Genomic DNA, 24898 nt, shown 5'->3' on the forward strand with positions numbered 1-24898 from the left:
AAGTATGGACTGGCATCTGGAATTTATTTCTCCAATACTGTTAAGTCAGACACAGCTGACACCTGAGGAGAAGCACAGTTTGAGAAATCATCAGGTTAAACTTTATATATGAATGCACTTGTGTTAGGAGAATTCTGCAGTCTGTAGTTTCCAAAAGCACCCCATAAAGAGAAGTCTCTGGGGGGACCTTAGAGCTGCCTTCTAATAACTGAAGAGATCCTATAGGAAGCCTGGAGAGGGACTTTTCATAAGGGTGCCTAGCAATAGGACAAAGGAGCAATAATCTCAAGATGAGGGAGAGTAGGTTTAGACTGGATCTTAGGAAGAAGCTATTCAATATTAGGGTCCTGGGAGACTGAAACAGGTTACCCAGGGAGATTGTGAATGCCTCCTCCCTGGCGGTGTTCAAGGCTAGGCTGGATGAAGCCTTGAGCAGCCGAGTCTATTGGAGAGGCATCCCTCCCTGCCCGTGGTGGGGAGGCTGGAGTAGATGATCTCTGAGGTCCCTTCCAATCTGAGCTGTTCCATGATAAATTTATTTCCTGAGCTGTTCCACTGGCTTCACTAAGACTTGGTGAGAAAGAGAAAAAAAATGCATTATCACATTATAATCAAGATCTTAGGACTTGTATGTTTTCCTAATTTTTGTTACATGTGTTCTATTTTACTTCATACAGATAGGCTTCTAATTTGGAATCTCTCTTTAAGTTGTCTGGATTTTATCAAGCTTTAATTTCGGGCTATAATTCACATTTTTAGAAGTTGATTCTAGGGTGTATTTTTTTGCAGTTCACTTCTATGTGTACTCATAGTTGAAGACACATGGACTTTAAAATTAGCAGGATAAAAAGATGTTAAAAGTCCCTCTCAATCTAGGCCAGCCTAGGTATTAGCATATAAGTATCAGTGAAGTGATTCACACTGTGTCATTGCTCCTTTAAATCCAACTTATGTAGAGAGAAATTATGTATGAATTTATACTAAAGGATAGAATTAAGAACAGAGTGTGCAGCAGATTGTATTTTAACACTGCTAAGGTGCACCTGATGACATGAAGTAAATATGTACTTAGACTTTTATGATGGCATTTATGCAGGTAATTCAATATAACTCCTCAGTAGCAGTAAACATCTGGCTTTCAGAGCACTGATGTTTCTGGCACATTTCTAGCCTTTACACTTACAATGCAATTTCAAAGCCCATCTCTAATCACAGAAATTGAAAATCCTCAAGCCTATCTATTCATTTAATCCCCTACATCACAGAGAACTTCTGGGCCTCTTGTATGGAACATATGGGAATTGTAGCCAGTGTTATCTGTGCTTTGATGGCATAGCTTTACCCTTCATGAAAGGACATATTTGAGGAGTAAGACTCCATATGCAGTTTATGGGGTTGTCTTGCCTCTGCTCATGGGTAGAGACTACTAGATGAAAGCAAATGAAACTTCAGGTACATTTCTTTGTTTCCTCTGCGAGCTGCTTTGCACAGTGTTTTGGAACCTTGGCCCACTGAATATGTTGCTTCTGTAGTTCACTGTATCTGTTTAGGAGTCATGGAGTTCTTAAATAATACTTGATTTACAGGGGTCTGAGCATAGCAGCCTTTCTAGAGTATGAAAGCTTAATTTCCACTTTCTTGGCATATCAGGTAGCCAGGTGCCCTATCATGACCTGTGTAGTAGGAAAGTGTCCAGTACTCTTACTCTGCTTTCTTCTAACTATACGAGTTGAGAAAAGACAGAATCAGGTCCTGTATGTGAAAAAATACAATACTGATTCTCCTCCTGGTTTTGTATATTCTGTAACACTCAGCTGGTTGCTGTGTGGCTTCTTTGAGCAAACCATCAGCAACCACTTAGTCTGTCTGGTGAGGCTGTCATCCTTAATGCAAGTATGTAGTGCTTGAGATGGAAGTGAAACTAAATTCTTCCATTTACCTTAGTATACTTGTTATATTTAGCTCATATAGGTTGGAGTGTGAGTTGGAAAACATTACTTGAGATGCTTTTAAATGCTGTCTATCTGAAAGATGAAAACCAAATTTGAGTCTGAGTTCTTGTTAAGTAACATGCCTACGGGGACCTCAGTGGCTTAGTAAATTTGTACTAGGTTGTGCAGCTGTTCTACTATAGGTAATAATTCGATCTTGCCATGCTGTAACCATGGCTGATCACTTGTAAGGATCCAATGAGTGACAGCCAGAATGAGAAGACTACAGAGGACTTTGTAATGAAAACTATTTAAAGTATCTAAATCTGGACTGTGAACGTTCCAATGGATTTTGATCTGATGGTTCAGAATTGCTATTAGTTGCTTTTAACTACATCAAAACTTCATTTTTTCCCCTCTTCATCAGACAGTCTTCATTAGAAAATCTACATGAGAGATGTCTTACAGATGCCATCAGGACAGGAAAGTGATGAACGGGAGTCAAGACTTGTAATAAACCCACAGAGTCTCTATGTTATACCTTGGCTGAGTAGTGGGTGAATTCTAATCTGCTGAAAGCTCTACTTACATATTCCTTTTGACTACAGTATTCATAGCTGTGTCACTTGTATATTCTAGTATCTGTGAAAAGCTCATTGTAGCCTTCTCCTTGATAGGGAGTATTTAACAGTGTCCTTTGCCATTTCTGCGTGTGTGCCTACCTTTGTGAAACTGGTGGCAACCTAAGTTATCTCTGAGCTCTTTACCTTTGTCAGGTAAAGTTAGTGACAGCCAGTGATAGACCCCCATCCAAAGACCTTGGCTATGTTTGGTTGCTCCAGGAAACCAGTTAAAAATGAAACAAACCAGAACAACTCCTGCTCTTGCCAAAAGAAGGCTCTCAATCTTTTTATATCCTTTATTTTTCAAAGCCTCAGAGGAAATCTGAAACCTGCACAAAAACTAAATTTTAAAACGTTGTACAAGTCACAGACTAGAGCTTCCTGGACTATTGTGAATATGCAGTACATTTCAAATCAGAGTTAAGAAAAGCACAAACTGGCATGTAACAGCCAAATCCTACTCCTTACAAGAGATCTGTGTGAAAGCACACAGCAATTACCAGTTCACTGAAAGAAAGAAATGCGCATTCATGCTGCAGTTTGCCAGGGTGTCCAGTGAGTTACAAAAGCCAGATTGTGCTGAGCACTCTACTTTCTCAAGAAAAATGTTTAGTAAAATTGTCTTCCCCAGTCTTGATTTCTCTCTGCTACTCTTCAAGTGATGTGTTTTGCCTTTCTGGGCTTCCCTTTGCTTGAAAGAAAAGCAAGTTTTAAATTAAAATCCTTGTGCAATCAAGGCAGTTGCAGTTTTCTGACAAGCTGGCAGGTCACATTAAAGCTCATGAGAATACAAGGTTGATTCTCCTGCTGGTTTTGAATTCACATGGCTTAACCTGAAGCAGAACACATTTTCAGTTTTAAGACACATCCGCAATCAACAGCACAAGTTGTTGCCGGACAAACAGGACCAAAGTAAATCAGAATGAGCATGTGGTTCAGAGTAGTAAAATGGACGTGTTTATCTCTCTTCTTTTGTTTAGTGGCATGAGAAAACAAATCTCAAAAGGCCACTCACTTCTGTAATATATACTTAATATTAAAAGCAGTAGAAGATTAAGAGCAATGCCTTGCCCTCAGTTACACTGTGTTAGATGAAGAGCATTGGAACAATTAGGCCGGTGACCCAGAGCAGTATAACTTGGATTGTAATCTGGCCCCAAGCAACTTGTCAAGGGTCACACAGTCAGTGCCTTCATCGATGAGATCTGGTTTGTTTTGTTGTTAGTCTTGGAGACATAGGCAGTTCCACAGTCTGAGGCAGCTGTTCTTGTTTTATTCATCAGCAGAGAAAAGCCCCACGCCATAAGAAGCTCTAGATTTTTTCCTGTTCCAAAATCTGCCCTATGAGAAGAGGCTGAGGGAGCTGGTGTTGTTTAGCCTGGAGAAGAGGAGGCTCAGGGCTGACCTCATTGCTATCTACAACTACCTGAAGGGAGGTTGTGCCGGGGGAAGTATAGGCTGGATGTTAGGAGGAAGTTCTTCACAGAGAGAGTGATTTGCCATTGGAATGGGCTGCCCAGGGAGGTAGTGGAGTCACCGTCCCTGGAGGTATCACAGTATCACCAAGGTTGGAAGAGACCTCACAGATCATCAAGTCCAACCCTTTACCACAGAGCCCAAGGTGTTCAGGAAAAGACTGAATGAGGCACTTAGTGCCATGGTCTAGTTGACTGGATAGGGCTGGGTGCTAGGTTGGACTGGATGATCTTGGAGGTCTCGTCCAACCTGGTTGATTCTATGATTCTATGACAGGATAGGAATCTGCTAAAAAATGTCACTCTGTTTTCCAGGAAAGCAGCACTGAGATAACATCCTTCCAAAAATGCACCACAAAATGGGTCTGAGTATGGTCAGTATTTCATAAGGATGCTTAGATACCTTATAATGCAGGCTTCTCCTGTTGAGTGGATAAAGTTTATAGTAATTTCTGATGTAGTTTCTTGTTTTAGAAATCTTTACTTCTGTATAACTGAATGCATACATTATACACAAATTCTCATATCTGTAAGTGGCTGTAAAGTTAATTTTAACTTTTTAAATAACGCTTAAACTAAGCTAGAGGATGGTTTAGAGCCTTTTATGTTCTTATTGCCTCCTTTCCCTTTCAGCAGCTGAGAAATACTCATTTTAATTAAAATTTGTTTTTAAAATGCATCTTATCACATGCTGAGAGGAGCCACTTACCACCCATATACTGTAAGCTTGCTGTGCAGAAAAGAAACAGGAGCATTACTTTAGTAGTAAATAGTGTAGTGGCTTAGTGCTTGCAGTCTACTATAATGTCCTGTTTGATTTCAAGAAAATAGAATTGCAGTAGCCCAGCTCTGATGGTCAGAAGCATGAAAATCATTGATGTGCCAGTAGGGGCTATAGCCACACTGCAGTCCTCATTCCATTGAAGGTTGCAGAGAAGCTTGTTTAGCTTTAACAGGACAAGCTACAGTGAAAAATAAAACTTCATCTTTGATATGAGCTGTCTAAGAGAACCTTAGTAGAAACAGTATACCATAGAATCAGAATGGTTTGACTTGGAAGGGAGCTTAAAGGTCATCTAGTTCCACCCCCACTGCCATGGGCAGGGACACCTCCCACTGGTCCAGGTTGCTCAAAGCCTCATCCATCCTGCTCTTAAACGCTTCCAGGGATAAAGTGTTCACAACTTTCTTGGGCAACCTGTTCCAGTGTCTCACCACTTCCCTAGTAAATAACTTCTTTCTACTGTCTAATGTAAATCTACCCTACTCTTATTTAAAACCATTGCCCCTTGTCCTCTCACCACAAGTTCTCATGAAAAATCCCTTTCCAGCTTTCCTGTTCAGGTGCTGGAAGGCTGCTATTAGCTCTCTTCAGAAACTTCTCTTCTTCAGGCTGAAGAACCATGACGTCCCTGGGGCTGTTCAGGGCAAGTTTGGACGTGGCACTTGGTGCCACAGTCTAGCCTTGAGCTCTGTGGTAAAGGGTTGGACTTGATGATCTGTGAGGTCTCTTCCAACCTTGGTGATACTGTGTGATACTGTGACTTTCTCATCCTGTCTTCATAGGAGAAGTGCTTCAGCCCTCTGACCAACTTCATGTCCTTCCTCTGGACCTGCTCCAGCAGGTCCATATTTTTCCTTTTGATGCAGCCCAGGGTATGGTTGGCCTTCTAGGCTGCAAGTGCACATTACTGTCTCAATGTCCAGCTTCTCATCCACCAGTCCTTTTCAGCAGGACTGCTCTAAATCTCTTCATCCTACAGCCTGTACTGGGACTAAGAATTGTCCCTACCCACGTGAAGAACCCTGCCCTTCACCTTATTGAGCCTCATGAGATTCATCTGAGCCCACTTCTTCAACCTGTCTAGGTCTCTGAGTTTGTCATCACATCCTTTGGCCATGTCAACTGCACCATTCAGTTCGATATCATCAGCAAACTTGCTGAGAGTGCCCTCAATCTTGCTCTTGATATCACTGATGAAGATCTTGAACAGCACTGGTCCCAGTACAGACCTCTTAGTGATTCCATCTGGATATTGAGCCATTGACCACTCATTTTTGTGTATGCTCATCCAACCAATTCCTTATCCACCTAACACTCCACCCATCAAATCCATATCCATGCAGTTTAGAGAGAAGGATGTTGTGGGAGACTGTGTCAAAGGCTTTACAGAAGTCCAGATACCAACATCTGTTGGTCTTCCCTTGTCCAGTCCATCATAGAAAGCCAGTAGGTTGGTCAGGCAAGACTTGCCCTTGGTAAGCCATACTGGCTGTCTTGAATCACCTCCTGGCCCTACATGTGCTTTAGCATAGCTTCTAGGATCTGTTCCATGATTTTCCCAGCCACAGAAGTGAGGCCATCAGGTCTGTAACTTCCAAAGTCCTCTTTCTACTCTTTTCAAAAATGGCACAGTATTTGCTCATTCTTCTTCCAGGCAGCATCAGTGTAAATCTTGCTTATGTGGGAAGATGGTGATGTTTGGCAGGGTTATTTGCTTAACTGGCCAAGTCAGTTTACTTGTTTTTTATATTCATGTGTCATAAAAGGAGATCCCTCCACTTCTGCTCAGCAATCTACCACAATTTGGTCAGCCCTTGGAGAGTGGTAGCATCTGCATATCATAGATAAGGGGAAAAGGAGGCATGATGACATGCCAGTTTAATCTTCTGCTCTAGGTGGTTTTTTGGTCTTAGCTTTCCTGGTCCTGAGTGAAGAATTGTGTGCCTATGTAATTATTCACAGCCTTCTAGTTGCATAGTTTCACCTGCAAGTGAAATATTTTCTTTTCATATTTCCCCTATATATTTTTAACATGGTAAAAATTAAATTTCTGTGTATATTTGCACAGCATTTTACTGGGTTGACACTCCTCAATTTACACATAATAAGAATGAGAAAAGGAAGGAGGAAAAATGACATTACGGTGGCCCAGTCTTGTGGGACACCAAGTAGAAGCACAGAGACATCTAATGTTTATGAAAATTCCCTTCCAAAAATATCCATAAGGAGGAAGGAAAACTCCAAAAGGGTGTAATTGTATCTACAGAGACTTGCATCTCTTTCCATTTAATACTCATTCTATCAGAAAATTTAGGGTTTGGGCTGCTATCAGCGTTCTGAAAATGTGATTTAGCTTTGAGTGAGTAAAATACAAATACTAAATACTTCCAAGACATCAGGATATCCAAATAAGAATTTAATCCTAGTGAAAGGATTGGATCAACTTTGCCATATTATCCATTGATTGGATGTTCAGTTGAGTGTTGCCTTTTGCCTTGGGTTTGATAAACTCCTCTGTTGCCTCCACAATTCACTTTCAGCCATAGATATGAATTGTTAGATATTTGCAGTCAAGTTTCAGAAGCTTTCACGTAACTCAGTGTGATGGTTTGGGTGTTCCCCGCCCCCCCACACTTTAGAAATCACCCAGACTAGTCTCAGCTGTCTCTGGGAATATAAACGAAGCTACTTATTTACAGCTAGCACAATATACAAGGAGATATTTACAGTATATACAGTTATAGACAGAAATATACAAGGTAAAAGGTAATACAGAAGCACAACTCCCCTCCCAGAAACCTGAGTCCCCAGGAGGGGCTCTCAACCACCCCTTATACCACACAGTATCATATCACAGTATCATCAGGGTTGGAAGAGACCTCACAGATCATCAAGTCCAACCCTTTACCACAGAGCTCAAGGCTAGACCATGGCACCAAGTGCCACGTCCAACCCTGCCCTGAAGTGCCCCAGGGACGGCGACTCCACCACCTTCCCCCTGCCCCTCTCAACCTAACCGCAGTCCCAAGGAAGAATAGAGGTTTGGCCAAGAGGTTAAGAAGCAAAGGTTAGTCCAAATGGAAAGTGAGGTTAGAGAGTAAGATGTTGCTCAGCCAGCAGCCCAAGGCAGAATGTGAGTGAGAAATGGTGAGAGTGTTATCTAATGTTTTCCTTTTTTCTTCAGCAAGACTCTGAAGGGAGTAGATATCACCAGTGTTTTCCTTTCACAGCCTATGATCTAGCTCTTCTCACCAAAACATTCTAGCCTGCTTCAAACTAGCACACTCAGCTTAAATACCCTTGATTTCAGTAAAGTTCTTCTAAATCATTCAGGTACTTCTGAAGATGTCACCAAATGTTAATTAAATTTTTGCTTCAGGTAAGGGTAGGTCAAAAATCAAAGGACAAATTGGCACAGAATTGGAACAATTAGTTAATAACAACAAAGGACAACTTACAATGATGTATCTGAATGTTCATGGTAATGAAAAAGGAAACTACTATTTTGAGAAAATATTTCATTATGCAATTGATTGCATTACTTATTTTTAATTAAAATTAATTAAATTACAGTTATTAAATAATTTAGCTATAATTGCAGTTAGCAGGATATAATTTCATTCACATTCAAGCTTAAATGGTCCTGAGATGCCAAAAACACAACACTGATGCTTTCAGAAAAAAATATTATGGGGGATAAGCGAAAAGCTCTGAAGTACTTGACACAGAAATTTGAACACCTATATCTGAAAACTTTATCCTTTTTAAAGTATCAGTCCAGAGGGTATCCCTGCCTGCTATGACAGTTTAGAAATTGGCAGTAGTGTAATACTTACTCTTTTCCCCCTCACATTCGATTCTTTTGTCTGTCTTTGGCAGCATCATTCAAATTACCAGAGGTTGATGTTGGCATCATGGGAACTGACAAAGGTTGCTTATGAAATAATCACAAAGGGTCACTTCAGCTAGTTCTTAACTTCTCTGACCTCTCTGTCTAGTCTCTGAAAAAAAAATTAGATTGCTACAGAGCAAAGTTAAATGTGAGACCAATCTTTGGGTACTCAGATTGTCCAATTTAGGGAACTGCCTTTCTTCACTGAACAAAAAGTGAGCCTGAGGAGACTCGCTGCCCAGGGCTGATGTTGGTCATTGGTATTTTCTTTTATCTTAGCATAGTAAGAGTTATTAGTGGTTTCCATAGTAGTACATGGTGTCAGTACTGCACGTGAGTGTCATTGCAACTCATATGTATATAATGGTAGTAGCCTTTTGTTGCGGAGGCAGGAATTAATATGTGGCCGAGTCGGGAAATGATACAAGAATAGTTAATTTCATTTCCCAAAAACCCACCCCCAAAACTATATATACAAAGATGAATTTAGTTTAATTAGCAGATTCAGTCGCATGGGAATTACCTACAGGGATACTATCAATAATCTGACTATTTTGGAAGTCAGGAGTTGGAAAAGGCTTTAGCTATTAATTAATAGCAGTTTCTTACTAAAGTTAAGCTGAGCCAAATAACTCACGATCGGGCTGGCTTGTTCGAGGTCTGTCCTTCTCTACCTTTCAGCAGCTGCAGGTGAACGATTAAGAATCGTTAAGGATCGTTAGGCTCACAAAGGGATCAATGGGAAAGCAAATCCTTTGAAGGTCTCTCTGCAGCCAAGGTGAGGAGAGTGGGGGAGCTCAGGCAGACACACATCCAGGCACAGGCAAACTCCAAAGCGGGAACCCCCAAAGGAAGGAAGACCCCCAATATTTATAACCTTGGCTAGACAAAGGGCAGAGTTACCACACCTTAGGCGCGAAAGCGCACGGCCAATCCCAGCCTGGCTCCAGCGCGGGAACTCACGGGGCAGTCCCCGCCCCCTTCACGGCTGCAGGGCAGGCAAGGGGGGAGGGAAACCAGGCGACTTTTCCCTCTTCTTCCCCCGAAGTCTGGGCAGGAGAGGAATTTAGGGGTACAGGACTCCAGGACACCTTTGCTCTGAATTAAAGAGTGAATCTTTTGTATAAAATTAATTCCAGGTGTAAATCCACAGACATCTGTGGTCTTACTGTGGTCAATCTTGTTCCTGCTTTTTCATAGAATCATAGAATGGTTTGACTTGGAAAAAACCTTGTGGTCATCTAGTTCCACCCCTCCTGCCATGAGCAAGGATGCCTCCAATTAGTCCAGGTTGCTCAAAGCCTCATCCATCCTGCTCTTAAACACTTCTAGGGATGAGGTGTTCACAACTTTCCTGGGGAACCTGTTCCAGTGTCTCACCACACTCATAAGTAAAGAACTCCTTCCTAATGTTCAATGTAAATCTACACTGCTCTTCTTGTAGACCATTGCCCCTTCTCCTGTCACCACAAGCCCTTATATAAAGTCCCTCTTCAGCTTTCCTGTAGGCCCCCCTTAGGTACTAGAAGGCTGCTATTAGCTCTCCCCAGATCCTTCTGTTCTCCAGGCTAAACAACCCAAACTCCCTCATCCTGTTGTCATAGGAGAGGTGCTGCAGCCCTATGATTTCTGGTACTCTATCTACTGACATTCTTAAGAAGCAAAGAAATGTGTAGGGTTTATTATCTAAAGATGTGGCCCAACAAATCCTCTGTTGAGAATTTTATATCTAAACCAAAATTTATATTCCACAGAAATGCTATAATGGGACTATTTGGCTTCTGCTTACTAATTTTAGTGACCTTCTCTTTACAGACACACTCAATTTCCTGATGTTTCATTCAGAGTCCACTGAGAAAATTCTTGAGCTTTAAACCAAAGCTGTGCAGTTCTAATGGTGTAATCACATTCTAAAATATTCTGGTGTAAGTATAGCTACTATGAACTGTCAGATTTGCCACACTTGCATTGTGTATTCCCACTGGTGTTAGTGGAAAACACTAACTTTGAGGATACTAAGACTCAGAGGTCCTGTCTGCAGAAGATCTCAGACTATATTTGATAGTCAAGTGCTTTTTCTAAGGGCAAATGAACATCTCAGCTGAGTTAGTATTCAGGCAAAGAGCAAAACTTCAAGACTGTGATGAATGCTTTTCTTTCATTATGTGGGGTCTTTCAGCTGCTGTACTGCACCTCACGGCAGGTAGCAACTGAGTCTCTGAGCCGTCTTCTTGAAATGAGAGGCTGCTTGCAGTGCAAGATTTTAGTCCTGTAGTTGACAGCAGGCAGTGAGAAACGAGGCCTGGGAGAGAGCAGGATGCTGCTCAGCGGGAGCTAAGAGCCTGCACATTTGTTGCTGTCAGTGGCAGGATTGAGATATTGGGTTGCTTCTGATTTGAATCATGGGACCACTTGTTGAGTATATTTGTTCTCCATGTGAGATGGAGGAAGAATTGAACCCTTAGTAAGAGGATGACAGAAATTCTTTAATACAGAAACAAGACAATCTGGAGATTGCTGTGTTATTAGGCATAGGTTTTGGGTACCCTTTCTGTTCAAGGGGACACCTGCACTAAAGACACAACTGCCTTTGAATCATAGGACCACTTGTTGAGTTCTCCATGTGAGATGGAGGAAGAATTGAACCCTTAGTAAGAGGATGACAGAAATTCTTTAATACAGAAACAAGACAATCTGGAGATTGCTGCTTTATTAGGCATAGGTTATGGATACCCTTTCTGTTCAAGGGGACACCTGCACTAAAGGCACAACTGCACTCAGGAAATCTAGTTGTGTTCTCTTTGTTTTGCAATATGGAGTGTTCCTGCTGAAGTCAGAGGTGTAGGGTAGTTGGAGACAAATTAAGTCATGAGTTGAAATCAAGTAACAAGAGAATCTGAATATAAATTAACATTTAAAAAAGACTCAACAAATACAGATATACATATTACAGTTCTAAGTAAGTCAGGCTTTCTTCTCATAACTATTAGGTTTGGACAGAGTACATAACACTAGAAAATGCACAACAGTAGTATAATACATGAGGAGGGAATTATTTAGAGGGGTTTATCCCTCTAACAGGATTTATAGAGCCAGACATTCTTTCTTTATCTAATATAGGAATTGGTTTTACAAGGGTATTTACTTTAAAAGTATTCTTAACTACACTTACATAAATATAAAAATCTGTGTTGAGAGTTAGGCTACCAGGACTCTGGGGGAGAGGGAAGAGAGATACTGAAGAGTCTGAAACTATTCACTTTTGTGTGTGTGTTGTTTTGTTTTTCATGTGAAAAGAAGCATAAGTAAAGCATAAATATTACTTATGTAATTAGGGACAGCAAGTTGAACTCTGAAATAGCTGTACTGTAGAACTGCCCCTATTGTGGCCTAACAAATAACAGTCTTGATTTAATAACTTTATAAATCTTGTTGTATTTGTGTTTCCTATCTGTGATTTCCTTGCCCCTCTGAAGTTGTTGCAGTGAACACTGAAATTCTTGATATTCAGCTTAATTATTTTCTTGGTAGAGACAAATTGTCCTAGTCCTGCAAAATGAATTTTTTAGGGACCTATTAATTCCAGAGCAGAGAAGAAAAACAGACTATTGTGGGTTTACTTAAAGTACTCAGCTAATATGCAATTCCCTGGCACTTTTCTGTTATTTTTATGGTAGTACAAAAAGAAGAATGCTCTCTCCTATTGAATTTCTAGGAAATAAAATAGTCTCACAGTAAGCTGGAGAATTCAGTCTGAATTATAGCACTTAAGTATTTTCAGCATGTATTAGTTTTCTAGAATTACAAAAAGTATTTTACCCATATAGAGCTGATATTTAACAAATCAGCTGAATTATTAAGACAAGGAAAAGTAGATTTTTTTTCTCTTTCAGAAGGTGCAAAGATATCTCTGTTCATTTTATGGGAGTTACTGTCTCTAAACGAGTTGTTTTCAGTTTTAGTGTCAGTCTCTAGTAAGTGGATTTATGTTGTGATGCCTAGGTGCTAGAGAAGCACCTCTCACCAAACATCTCTACTTCAAAAGGTCATAGTTAATGTCTCTCATTGTGCTGAAAACGTTAACATGAGGAAACTGTTTTGTCTTTTTCCCAGTGGATATATTTTAAGATTTTTGAAAGGTCCCATTCTATGATTCTCCAAACTTTCTTGAATCTAATTTCTATTACAAGTATTTTCTTATCTTTTGGTGTGTCTATTAGATGTGTTATTGTTATCTGGGCATAATAGAAACTTGATTTCTCAGGGTCTCAAAAGTGGCTTTACCTAATAATTTATTCCTCTATGCCTCCCACCCTCATTTACATATCTTTTGATTTTCAGATGTATTCTCACAATGTATTAAGGATCCCAAAATAGCTTTTAATTTTATGCTGTGTGGCTATAGTCTCACTTTCCTTATTTTCTGGCTTACATGTCCCTTATCAAATTCCTGGGGTTTAACAGAGTTGACACTTCACAGAAGTCACTGAAAGGGTTAATACCTTGTATGCCTTTCTAAAGTACTAGGTGAAATGTCTTTTGCCTGGCAGCAGCCCATATAAACCCCAAACTATGTAAACCAGGTAAATGAAATTATGTCTGTGTAGGAGAATACTGTGGTGATGCAAGTGGCGTGACAATATTTCCACTGGATTTCCTCTCAATTGCTGGTTGTGGGGTATCACCTGGGCTTCCTTCTGCTTTTCAAAACCCCAGTTAGTTCAGTAGCTTCTCAGTGTCTTACCTGCCATAATAATTTGCAGCACCTTAGCTGCTGCTTTGAGTTGCTTTAGCATAGACAGACATAGTTTGGATTGAAGTAACAATTACCACTGGATCTAGGCTTTCATTTTTGTACCAACTTCTCTGTTCTGGACTACAGGACAGTATTAGTGATGGAGGTTCTTTGCATGTTGTATAGGCTTAGTTTTCTATATTGTTTGTATAGTCCTCCTAAAATAGGTGTTCTTTGCCACCTGGTTTTTCATCATCTTCTCTTTTTTCGTCTCACAAATCTGGTTTTCATATAGAATCAACCAGGTTGGAAGAGACCTCCAAGATCATCCAGTCCAACCTATCCCCCAGCTCTATCCAGTCAACTAGACCATGGCACTAAGTGCCTCATCCACTCTTTTCTTGTACACCTCCAGGGACAGTGACTCCACCACCTCCCTGGGCAGCCCATTCCAATGGCAAATCACTCTCTCTGTGAAGAACTTCCTCCTAACATCCAGCCTATACTTCCCTGGCATAACTTGAGTCTGTGTCCCCTTGTTCTATTGGTGGTTGTCTGGGAGAAGAGACCAACCCCCACCTGGCTACAACCTCCAGAAGATCTCTTTTTGAAAGTGTATTACACTGATTTCTTATCTGTTGCTGCTAGAGATAAACTCAAAGAACAACCAGTTTTCAGACAGCATTTGAGCGGGACCTATTATTTACTTTGGTGCTTGTCTACCCGATTTTAATTGAGCATTAAATCACAGAATCATAGAATGGTTTGGGTTGGAAGCAGCCTCCAAGGGTCATCTAGTCCAAGGCCCCTGCAGTGTGCATGGGACATCCTCCACTAGATCAGGCTGCTCAGAGCCTTATTGAGCCTGAGCTTAAATATCTCCATGGATGGGGCCTCAACTGTCACACTGGGCAACCTGTTTCGGTGTTCCACCACCTTCATGGTCAAGAATTTGTTCCTAACATCCAATCTAAATATACTCTTCTCTAATTTCAAACCATTGCCCTTTATTGTACCACTACAATGTGTCCCTCTGCAACCTTCTTGCAGGCCCCCTTCAGGTTCTGGAAGGCTGCTTTAGCCTCCCCAGAGCCTTCTCCTCCCCAGGCTGAACACCCCCAGCTCCCTCAGCCTGTCCTTGTAGCAGGCGTGTTCCAGCCCCTTCATCATTTTTGTGGTCTTCCTCTGGACAAAGCTGATCAGGTTCATGTCCTTGCTGTACTCCAGGTGGGATCTTACCAGAGCAGAGTAAAGCATTAGAATCACCTCTCTCAACCTTCTGGCCATGCTTCTTTTGATGCCATTTGCCTTGTGGGCACACTGTTGGCCCAAGTCCAGCTTCTCATCCACCAGAACTCCCAAGTCCTTTTCCACAGGGCTGCTTTCTGTCACCTCACCCCCCAGCCTCTTTTGAGGCCCTGACCCGGGTGCTTGACCCTTCACTTGTTTTTGTTGAACCTCGTGAGGTTCACCTGGATCCATCTCTCCATCTTGTCCAGGTCCTTCTGGATGGCATCCCATCCCTCTAGCATATTGACAGCACCACTCAGCTTGGAGACTTGAGTGCCTTGACTTTAAGAAGTAGTGTCATTTCCATGTTTTGATTTAAGACTTTTGGTAATTATTAGATGCCACCACTTAACAGTAAGTTTCTTTGAGATCTTCAAATACATGCATGTGTTCTGAAAAGTTAAACTGGTGTTTTGAACAGGTATTTTTTGCAAATCATTGTGAAATTAAAATTTTAAGAAGCTGCTGTCCCCAGGTACTTCTCTCAGCTGAATGTGTTAGAGTATTGAATTCTGAGGATGTTTCAGTGTAGCTTACAGCTGGATGAGACAGGGTCATAGTTGGAAACATGCATTCCACCATTTGTGCTGTGCTGTGGTTTAAATCTAGACCATATTAAATGCAAAGTGATTCATCCTCAGATATAGAAACTTCTTAATAGTGACTGTTTCACATGCAAGGACAAGCATGAGATGTACAAAGTGTGAACTGACAGCCTCAATTGTCATTTTTTTTGGTTATTTTTCAAATGTTTTGGGAATGTATTTTCAAAGGTCCATAGCAATGGTGTTGGCATTTTAGGAGGGGCATAATAGTGCTTTTTAAATGTCTGCTCCAAAAGTACCAGAAGTCCTTGTTACCCACAGCATGACTATAGTGACACTGAAGATTTGTGCCTGAGTAAAAAGAAACAGATCCAGATGATCTGTCTTTGTCTGTGCAATTGGAGCTTTTCCAGTATAATGCCAAAAAGGGGCAAAACTCTTCATTTTGAGGAGGGTTTGTAATGGGTTTGAAATGAAAATGTCAGTTACAAATCATTAAGCTAATGCAATTCACATCTTGAGGGACAGAGAGATAGGAAACATAGTCAACAAGAGATTTTAAAGTAATGCAAGGAAAGCCATTTGTGACTATTTGGGTGTTACAACACCCCCCCCCCCCCCCCCCCCCCCCCCCCAACAACATCCAGATTAGAACTGGCAATCTAGGAGCCAAAAGCATTTGTGACTCAGTTCCAATCACTTCAGAAGCTGTTTTCACTCCTTCTTCATAGGCTGCTGGTATCTCTTTCTCTGTTGAGGTGTTATTTGCCTCTGAACCTCTGTAGCTACGACCCCAGAAGCCAAGTGGATGACCACGTGTCTCATTTGGAGCTCTCTGCCAAAGACTCCAAGTTGGACCATTGTCACTGGCAGCCGTGTACAGAATGTTCTTAATGTCCGGACCAGATCTCACAGGTCCCAAGCCCACTGCATGGACTACTTCTCACTTGATCTGATCAAAGGCTGCTTGTTGTTCAGGTCCCCACTCGAGTTACATTGTGCAGAGGTTTGACAATCTGACTGAAACCAGGAATGTGTAGTCTCCAAAATCCCACTGCCCCCAAGAAAGAGAGAGTGTCCTCATTGGTGGGAACTGCCATGGCAGAGACTTTGTTGATCACATCCTGAGGAATGTGACGGCGACCATCCTGCCACCGCACTCCCAGAAACTGAATTTCTCTGGCAGGTCCTTTGACCTTGTCTCTCTTAATGGCAAAACCTGCTTGCAACAGAGTGTCAATGATTTTGTTACCTTTCTCGAAGACTTCCTTAGCAGTTTGGCCCCACACAATGATGTCGTCGATGTACTGGATGTGCTCTGGAGCTTTACCTTTCTCCAGTGCATTGTGGATGACTGAGTGACAGATGGTTGAGCTGTGTTTCCACCCCTGAGGCAAACAGTTGAACTGGTACTGGATTCCTCTCCAGGTGAATGCAAACTGAGGCCTGCACTCCTTTGCTATGGGAATAGAGAAGAAAGCATTAGCAATGTCTATGGTTGCATACCACTTAGCCTCCTTCGATTCCAGCTCGTACTGGAGTTCCAGCATGTCCAGCACAGCTACACTCATGGGTGGAGTCACCTCGTTGAGGGCACAAAAATCAACTGTCAGTCTCCAGTCTCTGTTAGGCTTATACACAGGCCAGATGGGACTGTTGAAAGGTGAATGAGCTTTCTCGATGACAGCCTGACTCTCCAGTTGACGAATCAGCTGATGAATGGGCAACAAAGAGTCACAGTTAGTTCTGTACTGCCTATGGTGAACAGTTTGAGTAGCAATTGGCAGCTCCAGATCCTCTGTCATGATGTCCCACAACTACAGATTCATCTGAAAGTTCAGGTCTAATGGACAATTTCAATCTACCATCCTCAATCTCTACAGATGCTATTCCAAAAGCCCATTTGTGACCCTTAGGATCTTTGAAACAACCTTGTCTCAAAAAGTCAATTCCCAGAATGCAAGGCGCATCAGGACCAGTTACAATAGTATGTGTCTTCCACTCTTTACCAGTTAAACTGATCTCAGCCTGTATCTTAGTTAACTCTTGAGATCCACCAGTGATTCCAAAAATAGATATGGACTCTGTCCCTTTGCAATTGGATGGCAATAAAGTACACTGAGCACCTGTGTCAACTAAAGCCCTGTATTTCCGAACTCTTGAACTGCCAGGCCACCTAATGAACACATTCCAATAGATTTGGTTCTCTCCACTATCCCTTTCCTCCTCCTGGCTGGAGGCAGGGCACCCCTAATGCTGAACATGGCATGTGGGGTGTACACAGTGATTGGTGTTATTGTGAGAGGAATTGCAATTGTTAGAATAATTGCAGTTGCTCTGGGGAGCTGAAGAAGTGACAGCTACTTTCCTGGCATTGTTGCCTCTGTTTCTTCCACTCTGCAGTTCCCTGGCTCTCTTGAAAAGAGCTGAAGCAGGTTGACCATCCCACTTGTTCCTGTTCTCACCAAATTGGTCACACAGGATTATCCAAAGCAACCCACGTGATTGCTGATGTCTAGGTGCAGTTTGTCTCCTGGGCCAGAATTGCCTTGCAGGAGGTGTACGTTTGTTCCTATGGCAGAAACATGCACCCATTCAGATGACTGAAGGGATGATATTCTTTGCCAGATTGGATATGGAGGTTTTGAGTTCCACCTTCAGTTCTTTCATGCTATCTTTAATGCCATCCTTTATCTCTGTATCCAGAGTTTTTATGGCAGAGACTAGGGCATAATGCAACAAGTTGTCCTCTATCTGCCTGAGCTGGTCAGTGAATTCACCAACTGTGAGAGGCCTTCCATTATCACTCCTTGATGGAAACCTGCTAGCTAAGATGTTAGCATAGGGTGAAGAAGCAAGCTTAATAAGCTTCTCTGTAAGACCTGTTCCAAGAGGAATGTCATCAGGCTCATGTGTGCCATGATCTCCATAGAGCACTTCCTTCACAACAAAATCCTTCAGAAACTTAATTCCCTGCTCAATGGTGTTCCACTTCTTGGCTGCCCATGGCAAATCATCTTGTGAAGGATATCTCATAGCCACAGCCAACAGGTGGTGTGTCCACAAAGCTAACCTTACCGAGAGGGCTTTGCAGGTATTTGTCTATTCCACTCTTTTCTGTGAGTGGCCCTAGCTGCTTAGCAGACTTGTCTCCTACCTGTAGGGCGGTTGCACCAAAAGTACAGCATCTCAACAGCTAGCTTAGGACAGGCTCTCCTGATTCCCTTGCATATTCCTTTCTAACTTCCATGATGTCTTGGAGGGGATCATTGGAATCCTGCTTTCTGCTGGTTGTTCTCCTGTCATCTCCTTTGCGCTGGTTGTTCTCCTGTCATATTTTAACTCTGTCATATAAAACAACTTTAGATCACTTTGTGGATGTGGAACTTTCCACAACTATTTGGACAGCTCTGGATGTGGTTTATTGATGGTTCAGATACCTCCCACCCTCTCTTAATTCCAAACTCTATTTAGATGTTTACCTTTTTACCATGTATAAAATGCATAAATAAATTTTGTCCAGATACTGGACAAATACCTGAATTGGTTCAGGGGAAATAGCAATCTAAAAAGCCTTTTTATGTTACTCTGATGGTCATTCCATCTACTATCTAAGCCTAAATTGCAGATAAATAGTAATAGCTTACAGGTATATTTTGTCATACATGATTATTGAAGAGATACTTTCATGGCTCCAGCAAAGAAAAGAATTTCATCTGGCCCTACATTATTTGGACTGGATGATCTTGGAGGTTTCTTCCAACCTGGTTGATTCTATGATTCTGTGATTCTATGTAATGGACATTATTGGAGTTGAATGAATCTTTCACAAGTTTGCCTCACACAGAGTAGAACCAATCACCCTCATTAAGGCTGTAGTATTTGGAATGTTTTTCTTGTTGATGGATGGCTTTTGTGTCATTGTGTTCAGTCATTTGCAGACTCTGTTTTCTGTGAATTTGTTTCTCGGCTGCTGGACATTTTTTTATGCTTGCTTAGTGCAGCAAAGTACATAGTTAATGCTGTGAGAAGTGGTAGATTGCTGTTATGGATGGAGTTAGAGGAAAGAGGGTGTGATCTGATGGCTGAGTACAGACCACATGAGTTCTGAATACTTTGGAGTTCTGCTGCAGCATGTCTGCTGCACAACCTTTGAATGTGAAGCTATCTGTTCAGTGTTGCCAAATGATGAATTGCATTCAAACTATTGGAAATGCAGGTACATGTGAAGGGGGGTTGTATCATCATTACATGTATGTCCTATGGTTTCAGTTGTTTTTCCCATTGTTAACTGGATGTTAGGAAGAAGTTCTTTACAGTGAGAGTGGTGAGACACTGGAATAGGTTTCCCAGGGAGGTTGTGGCTGCTTCCTCCCTGGTGGTGTTCAAGGCCAGGTTGGATGAAGCCTTGAGTAACCTGTTCTAGTGGGAGGCATCCCTGCCTATGACAGGGGGCTGGAACTGGATGATCTTTGAGGTCACTTCCAACCTAAACCATTCTATGATTCTATTGATAGACCCCCATATGAAAAGTCCCTCTCCAGCCTTCCTGTAGGATCCTCTCAGGTACTGGAAGGCAGCTATAAGGTCTCCATAGAGACTTCTTTTCACTAAGCTGAACAACCCCAGCTCCCTCAGCCTATCCTCATGGCAGAGGTGTTTCAGCCCTTGGATCATCTGAACTCCCTTCAACAGCAGTGTGTCATTCTTGTGATGGAGACACCAGAAGTAGATGCAGTATTTGAGGAGGGGTCTCACGTTTCCATATGGAAGATCACAGGAGCCCCTACATTTAGTATTTCATTAGTAGTTCCATGAAACTCTCTTCTGTGAGCTCAAGTATGCTTTAGAGGGTGGGTTATAGATTAGCCTCTCCATGATTGCCTTTGTGGATGACATTAAGAGTTTGTGCAGTGAATAATCAGCATGCCTGTATTCCTGTGTGGCCCTGCTGTGATGTCCTGCAGTTCTAGAACTAAGGGGGGAAAAAAGTGATTGAGTATTCTGAAATTATGGAAGTTCACTGATTGAGACTGCTCTATAACTAACAATCAGGGGTTGAGTGAAGAAGGCTTTTTCACTCTCTGGCATCCTCTGAACCTTCCACTGCTGCATGTGTAAGGGTCCAGCTTTTTTGAGTGATGAGGTAAAATGTTGAAAGATCCTTTCCCAAATACTTTTGGTGTGGGCTTATCAATTTCTAAGTCATATTTTCCTGCAGTAGTGGTGGATGAAACCCATGAATGTTCAATGGGAATTTTCTGCCTTTTTTCCCCCATTCAGACATAATTTGTGTAAGTGGAAGCTATAATGAGGAGACTAAATTAAGTACGTGTCTAAAATTGGTTTGTTACCCATTTGCCAGCATTTCAGCTCAGCTGCAGCAGTGAATATCACAACTACTTTAAAACTGATCAGACAAATTAACTTGAAGTTTAACTCTGGATATAGCAGAGAGAGATAGGGCTGCAAATAGGAGCATAAACTGTTAATCTTGCAGCTCTCTAGCTGATCTCAGTAAAGCTGGCATATTGTGTTTATTCTATGGTTTTGAAGAATTTTCAAGTCTTAGGCTTCCACTGTGACCTATGCACACATGAGTGGTCTTCAACTGCTTATTATGTGGGTCAGGAGTCACTGGGCCCTTCTTCTTGTTCCAAGTGTGAACTGTTCTTCTTTTAAAACAGAGGAGTTTCTGTGGCATGCAGGGGAGACATGCCTTAGTTTTGTGGCACAAGAGACCAGGTTTGCTCAACTATTAGCTCTTCTCTAAGTTTCTGCCCAAAAAAGTCCTGAAAGCAGTGTTTCTGTCTAGTCCTGCAGTGTCTTCCAATGTTGGAGCAACATGAATGTGCAATATAAAGTAGCCAATTTAACTGGACATTGTTCTATCTGAATTTGATAGAAGGTGCTCAGAGCAACATTTGCTATGCTACTTTCATTATCAGTGTTTGTCTGGTTTGTGATGCTTTGCCAAAGATCAATTTAACTTCAGTGAAGTGACAAAGAGAGTAACATGAAAGCAGGCAGTTCTAAGGCTTTCTCCATTCCTTTCAGATAGAGTTTTGGAGTGCTTTAGGGCAATCATATGCTGCTATTTCTGCTTTTCCTGATGTTACCTGATGTTAATCTATTCTTTAAATTGATCCTGGTATAAAGAAGAAGCAGCTTGAACTTAATTGAAAACATTCAGCAAAGAACAAGAAGGAAAAAGGCAAGGTACCAATGTCTCAATGATAGGATGTTTAGTTCCTGGGATCAATTAGATTTAAGAAATAAGAGCATGGTTTTCATGCTTTGTCATTTTTCCCCTTGCTCCCATGCAATGTTACACTCATTGTTCTTCAGAAGCCCCCACTGAGTCATCCTCCTTATTAATATTGAGTCATCATCATGTTGCTATTACTGTCTGTCAAACCAAGGGGTTTTGACATAGAGGATTTACACAAATATGTATCAAAATATAACTGTGCATTACCAATATCAAAGATATTTGATATTCTAAACAGAAGAGAAACTTGCTGATTGTGAGATATTTTACTTCTTTCACATTCTGTATTTCAACATCTGCACTTTTTTTTTCCCACTTTGGAAATGTTGTAAGATTTTTAGAAAAGTATTTTGGATTTTGTTCCATCACACCAAAGTCAGCTTACCACTTAGAAATGTAGCTGGTTGATTTGTCTCAGAATTATATGTGGCTAAAAATTACCTGGAAAATTTCTGCTAGACATTGGGCTTAAACTACTTACTGGCTTTTTAAGCAAAGATGTTAAAAGGATCAGGAATGCAGACATCTCAAGATGTATGTTGGACATGAATTCTGAAGATTTTAGAGGAAGCCATACCCATTTACAGAAGCACTTCTGCTCTTTGACTGTCGTCGGTGTGCCTGACAATCTTTTTCAGCTCTCTTAATGTTTATCAGTTCTCACTGCTGTTTTGTATCATAGAATCAACCAGGTTGGAAGAGACCTCCAAGCTCATTCAGTCCAACCGGTCACCCAGCCCTGTCCAATCAACTTAGACCATGGCACTAAGTGCCTCATCCAGGCTTTTTTTGAACACTCCTGAAGCTTAAAATACCTTGGCTCTTTGTAACATGGCTAAGGCCCATAGCTGTAGCCTCACTTCTGAGGCAGAAAAGTTGAACATTAATGTATTGTAGATATGCTTTAGGTTTCCTGCTTGCATGTATGTTCAGGTCTTTATTCAGATATTCAGCCTGCCAGCATCTGACTCTGTCTGGCTCTCCAGGAGGTTTGAGGACCTCAGCAGCATCACTTCATTGTCTGCTTAAATACAGAGCCTTACTAACAGTAAGAGCAATCATATGTAGCCTTTTCTTTGTACCTGACAGACTTCTCAGTCAATTTTCAAACACAAAATGCTTACAAAAGACAGCCATGCTGGTTTTTTTCCCTGCTGCCTTTCTGAAATCTCATGTTGGGGAAAGCACTTATCATGTATTTTGTGTGAACAGAAAGCTTTATGTAATGACTGGTATTTCTGAGTCCATTGCAGCCAGTGCAGCTGTTGTAAATGTCATCTTGGATGGCACAAACAGGGTGGGATTTTGAGCAAGACCATGTACCATCTGACTTTGCTCTTACTTAAGAAAAACAAAAAAAAAGCATTAGGATGTCTGATAAATGTGCAACCTGTTAGATATAAATGCATAAAATGAAACAACAGAAAACTGTTACCATTTGTCCTTGAAATCACCAATAACATTACTTTGTTCAGAATATCAGCTGGAAATCATACTATGGATTTTTCAGACTCTCTCAGAAATTTGCACATATCCATGAGTAGAATGTTCAACAGTTAGGCCAACCTTATTACTACTGCACTGAAGTGCTGATACTATGTATGACAATGTGTGTGGAGGCTGAAATGTCCCTAATGTTTTCTGAGTCGATTTTTTATTGTTGTTACTGACTAAACTCACTTTCTCTGTCCAATCTTTTGTATCCATTATGATGGAACTGTATATATATTAACTTTTTCTGTAGTTAGACATGACTAGAAGTGATTCTGACAGTGTGACAATAGGCTTTGTGTTGTCAACATCTGGACAGCTTTCTTCTCTTTCTTACACAGACATTAGCCTATTTTTTCTCATTTCATTCTATTCTTATCTATGATTTATTTTTATCTATTCCAGAGTCCTACTACCCTCATACTGAAGAGCTTCTTCCTAAGATCCAGTCTAAATCTACTCTCCCTCAGCTTCAAACAGTTCCCCCCTGTCCTATTGCTAGACACCCTCGTGAAAAGTCTCTCTCCAGCCTTCCCTTCAGGTTTTGGAAGGCAACCCTAAGGTATCCCCAGAGTCTTCTGAAGGCTGAACAACCCCAGTTCCCTCAGTCTATCCTCGTAGCAGAGGTATTCCAAATGCTTCAGGTGTTTCCAGATGCTCTAAATAGCTTTGGATATTTCTTACTCTCAAATTGAAGCTGCACCCAGCTATGATACTAGCCAGCCTATTCAGCCTCTTTACATGTGGGAACTTTGTCACATCAGGAATTTCATCCCTTTTCCAATATTTCCCATCACTAACATAGAGATTTGCATCATTGTGCCTTGTAGTTCCTCCTGAGTGCCCCCTCTGAGACTTTGTGAAAGGCTGATCAGAGATGTGGTTGTATTGGAGCACAGACAAGAGACCTCAAATAGATCTTCAACTGAATGAATCATGTTTGTTTTTTATGCAGGGAATAAATCACAAGATAGTGGGATTGCAGAGATGGAGGAACTTCCAGTTCCACACAACATCAAAATAAGTAACATCACGTGTGACTCCTTCAAGATTTGTTGGGACATGGATGCTAAATCCAAGGACCGCATTACTCATTACTTCATCGATCTCAACAAGAAAGAAAACAAGAATTCCAACAAATTTAAGCACAAGGTAATCTTCACTGAAAAGTCAAGGGGGAAATACTTGATTTTAAACAGATGAATCTCAGTGTTTTATTAGCCTCTCAAAGCCAGACCATGGGGAATCAGGTTGTGGATATCCAGCAAAGGTGAGTTGTGATTAATCTGACTGACGTCTTTGTCACTTGCAATGCCTTCTCTTCCTCTATGTGCATGTACACACAAATACATTTTTTCATAACTAAATGATACCTTTTCTGTTCCATTTTAAAACAGGTTTGTAACCTGCACAATGTATTGCAAGACACATTTTTATTCCTGACTAGCTCTCTTAATCATAATTACAACAGTTTATGTATTCTGTGCCTGTCCTTGTTCAGTGGTAGACTCATAAGAGCAACACATGTCATTTCAACAGAAGAGTGACAAATTCTAATGCACTTCTAGGAAGGCTTCCAGCAATTTCAGTTTGCAGCATTCAGCACTGTGACCTGAATATTCATCTGGCCTCTTTCCTCAAGCCACTGATGCAGAGACTTACTGAGTGCATTGCAGAAACTGTACTTATCAAACCCAGCAAAATTTACTTTGACCTCAGAATACTTGAAATACTGAGATGTGAAGAGAAATATGGAATGAGACAGAAGATTAAACAACAAAATCACCTGCAAATTGAAGGAAAATCTTGGCAATATTTTGAAAAGATAAGGTTTGCTGAAGCACAAATAACCATCTAGACA

General features: G+C 41.2%; 1 protein-coding gene across 3 annotated transcripts in view; it reads left to right on the forward strand.

Annotated features, from left to right (window-relative positions):
* The window catches only part of PHYHIPL (phytanoyl-CoA 2-hydroxylase interacting protein like), a 117612-nt gene that overhangs the window by 79520 nt on the left and 13194 nt on the right, over nt 1-24898 (forward strand). For all 3 annotated transcript variants that reach the window (XM_064145148.1, XM_064145147.1, XM_064145149.1), the window contains exon 2: nt 23993-24189. In XM_064145148.1, coding sequence (XP_064001218.1) covers nt 24025-24189 — 165 coding nt within the window. In that variant the 5' untranslated portion in view covers nt 23993-24024. The remainder of the gene's footprint in view (nt 1-23992; nt 24190-24898) is intronic.

Source organism: Pogoniulus pusillus, chromosome 6 (genome assembly GCF_015220805.1).
Source record: "Pogoniulus pusillus isolate bPogPus1 chromosome 6, bPogPus1.pri, whole genome shotgun sequence".
NCBI lineage: Eukaryota > Metazoa > Chordata > Aves > Piciformes > Lybiidae > Pogoniulus > Pogoniulus pusillus.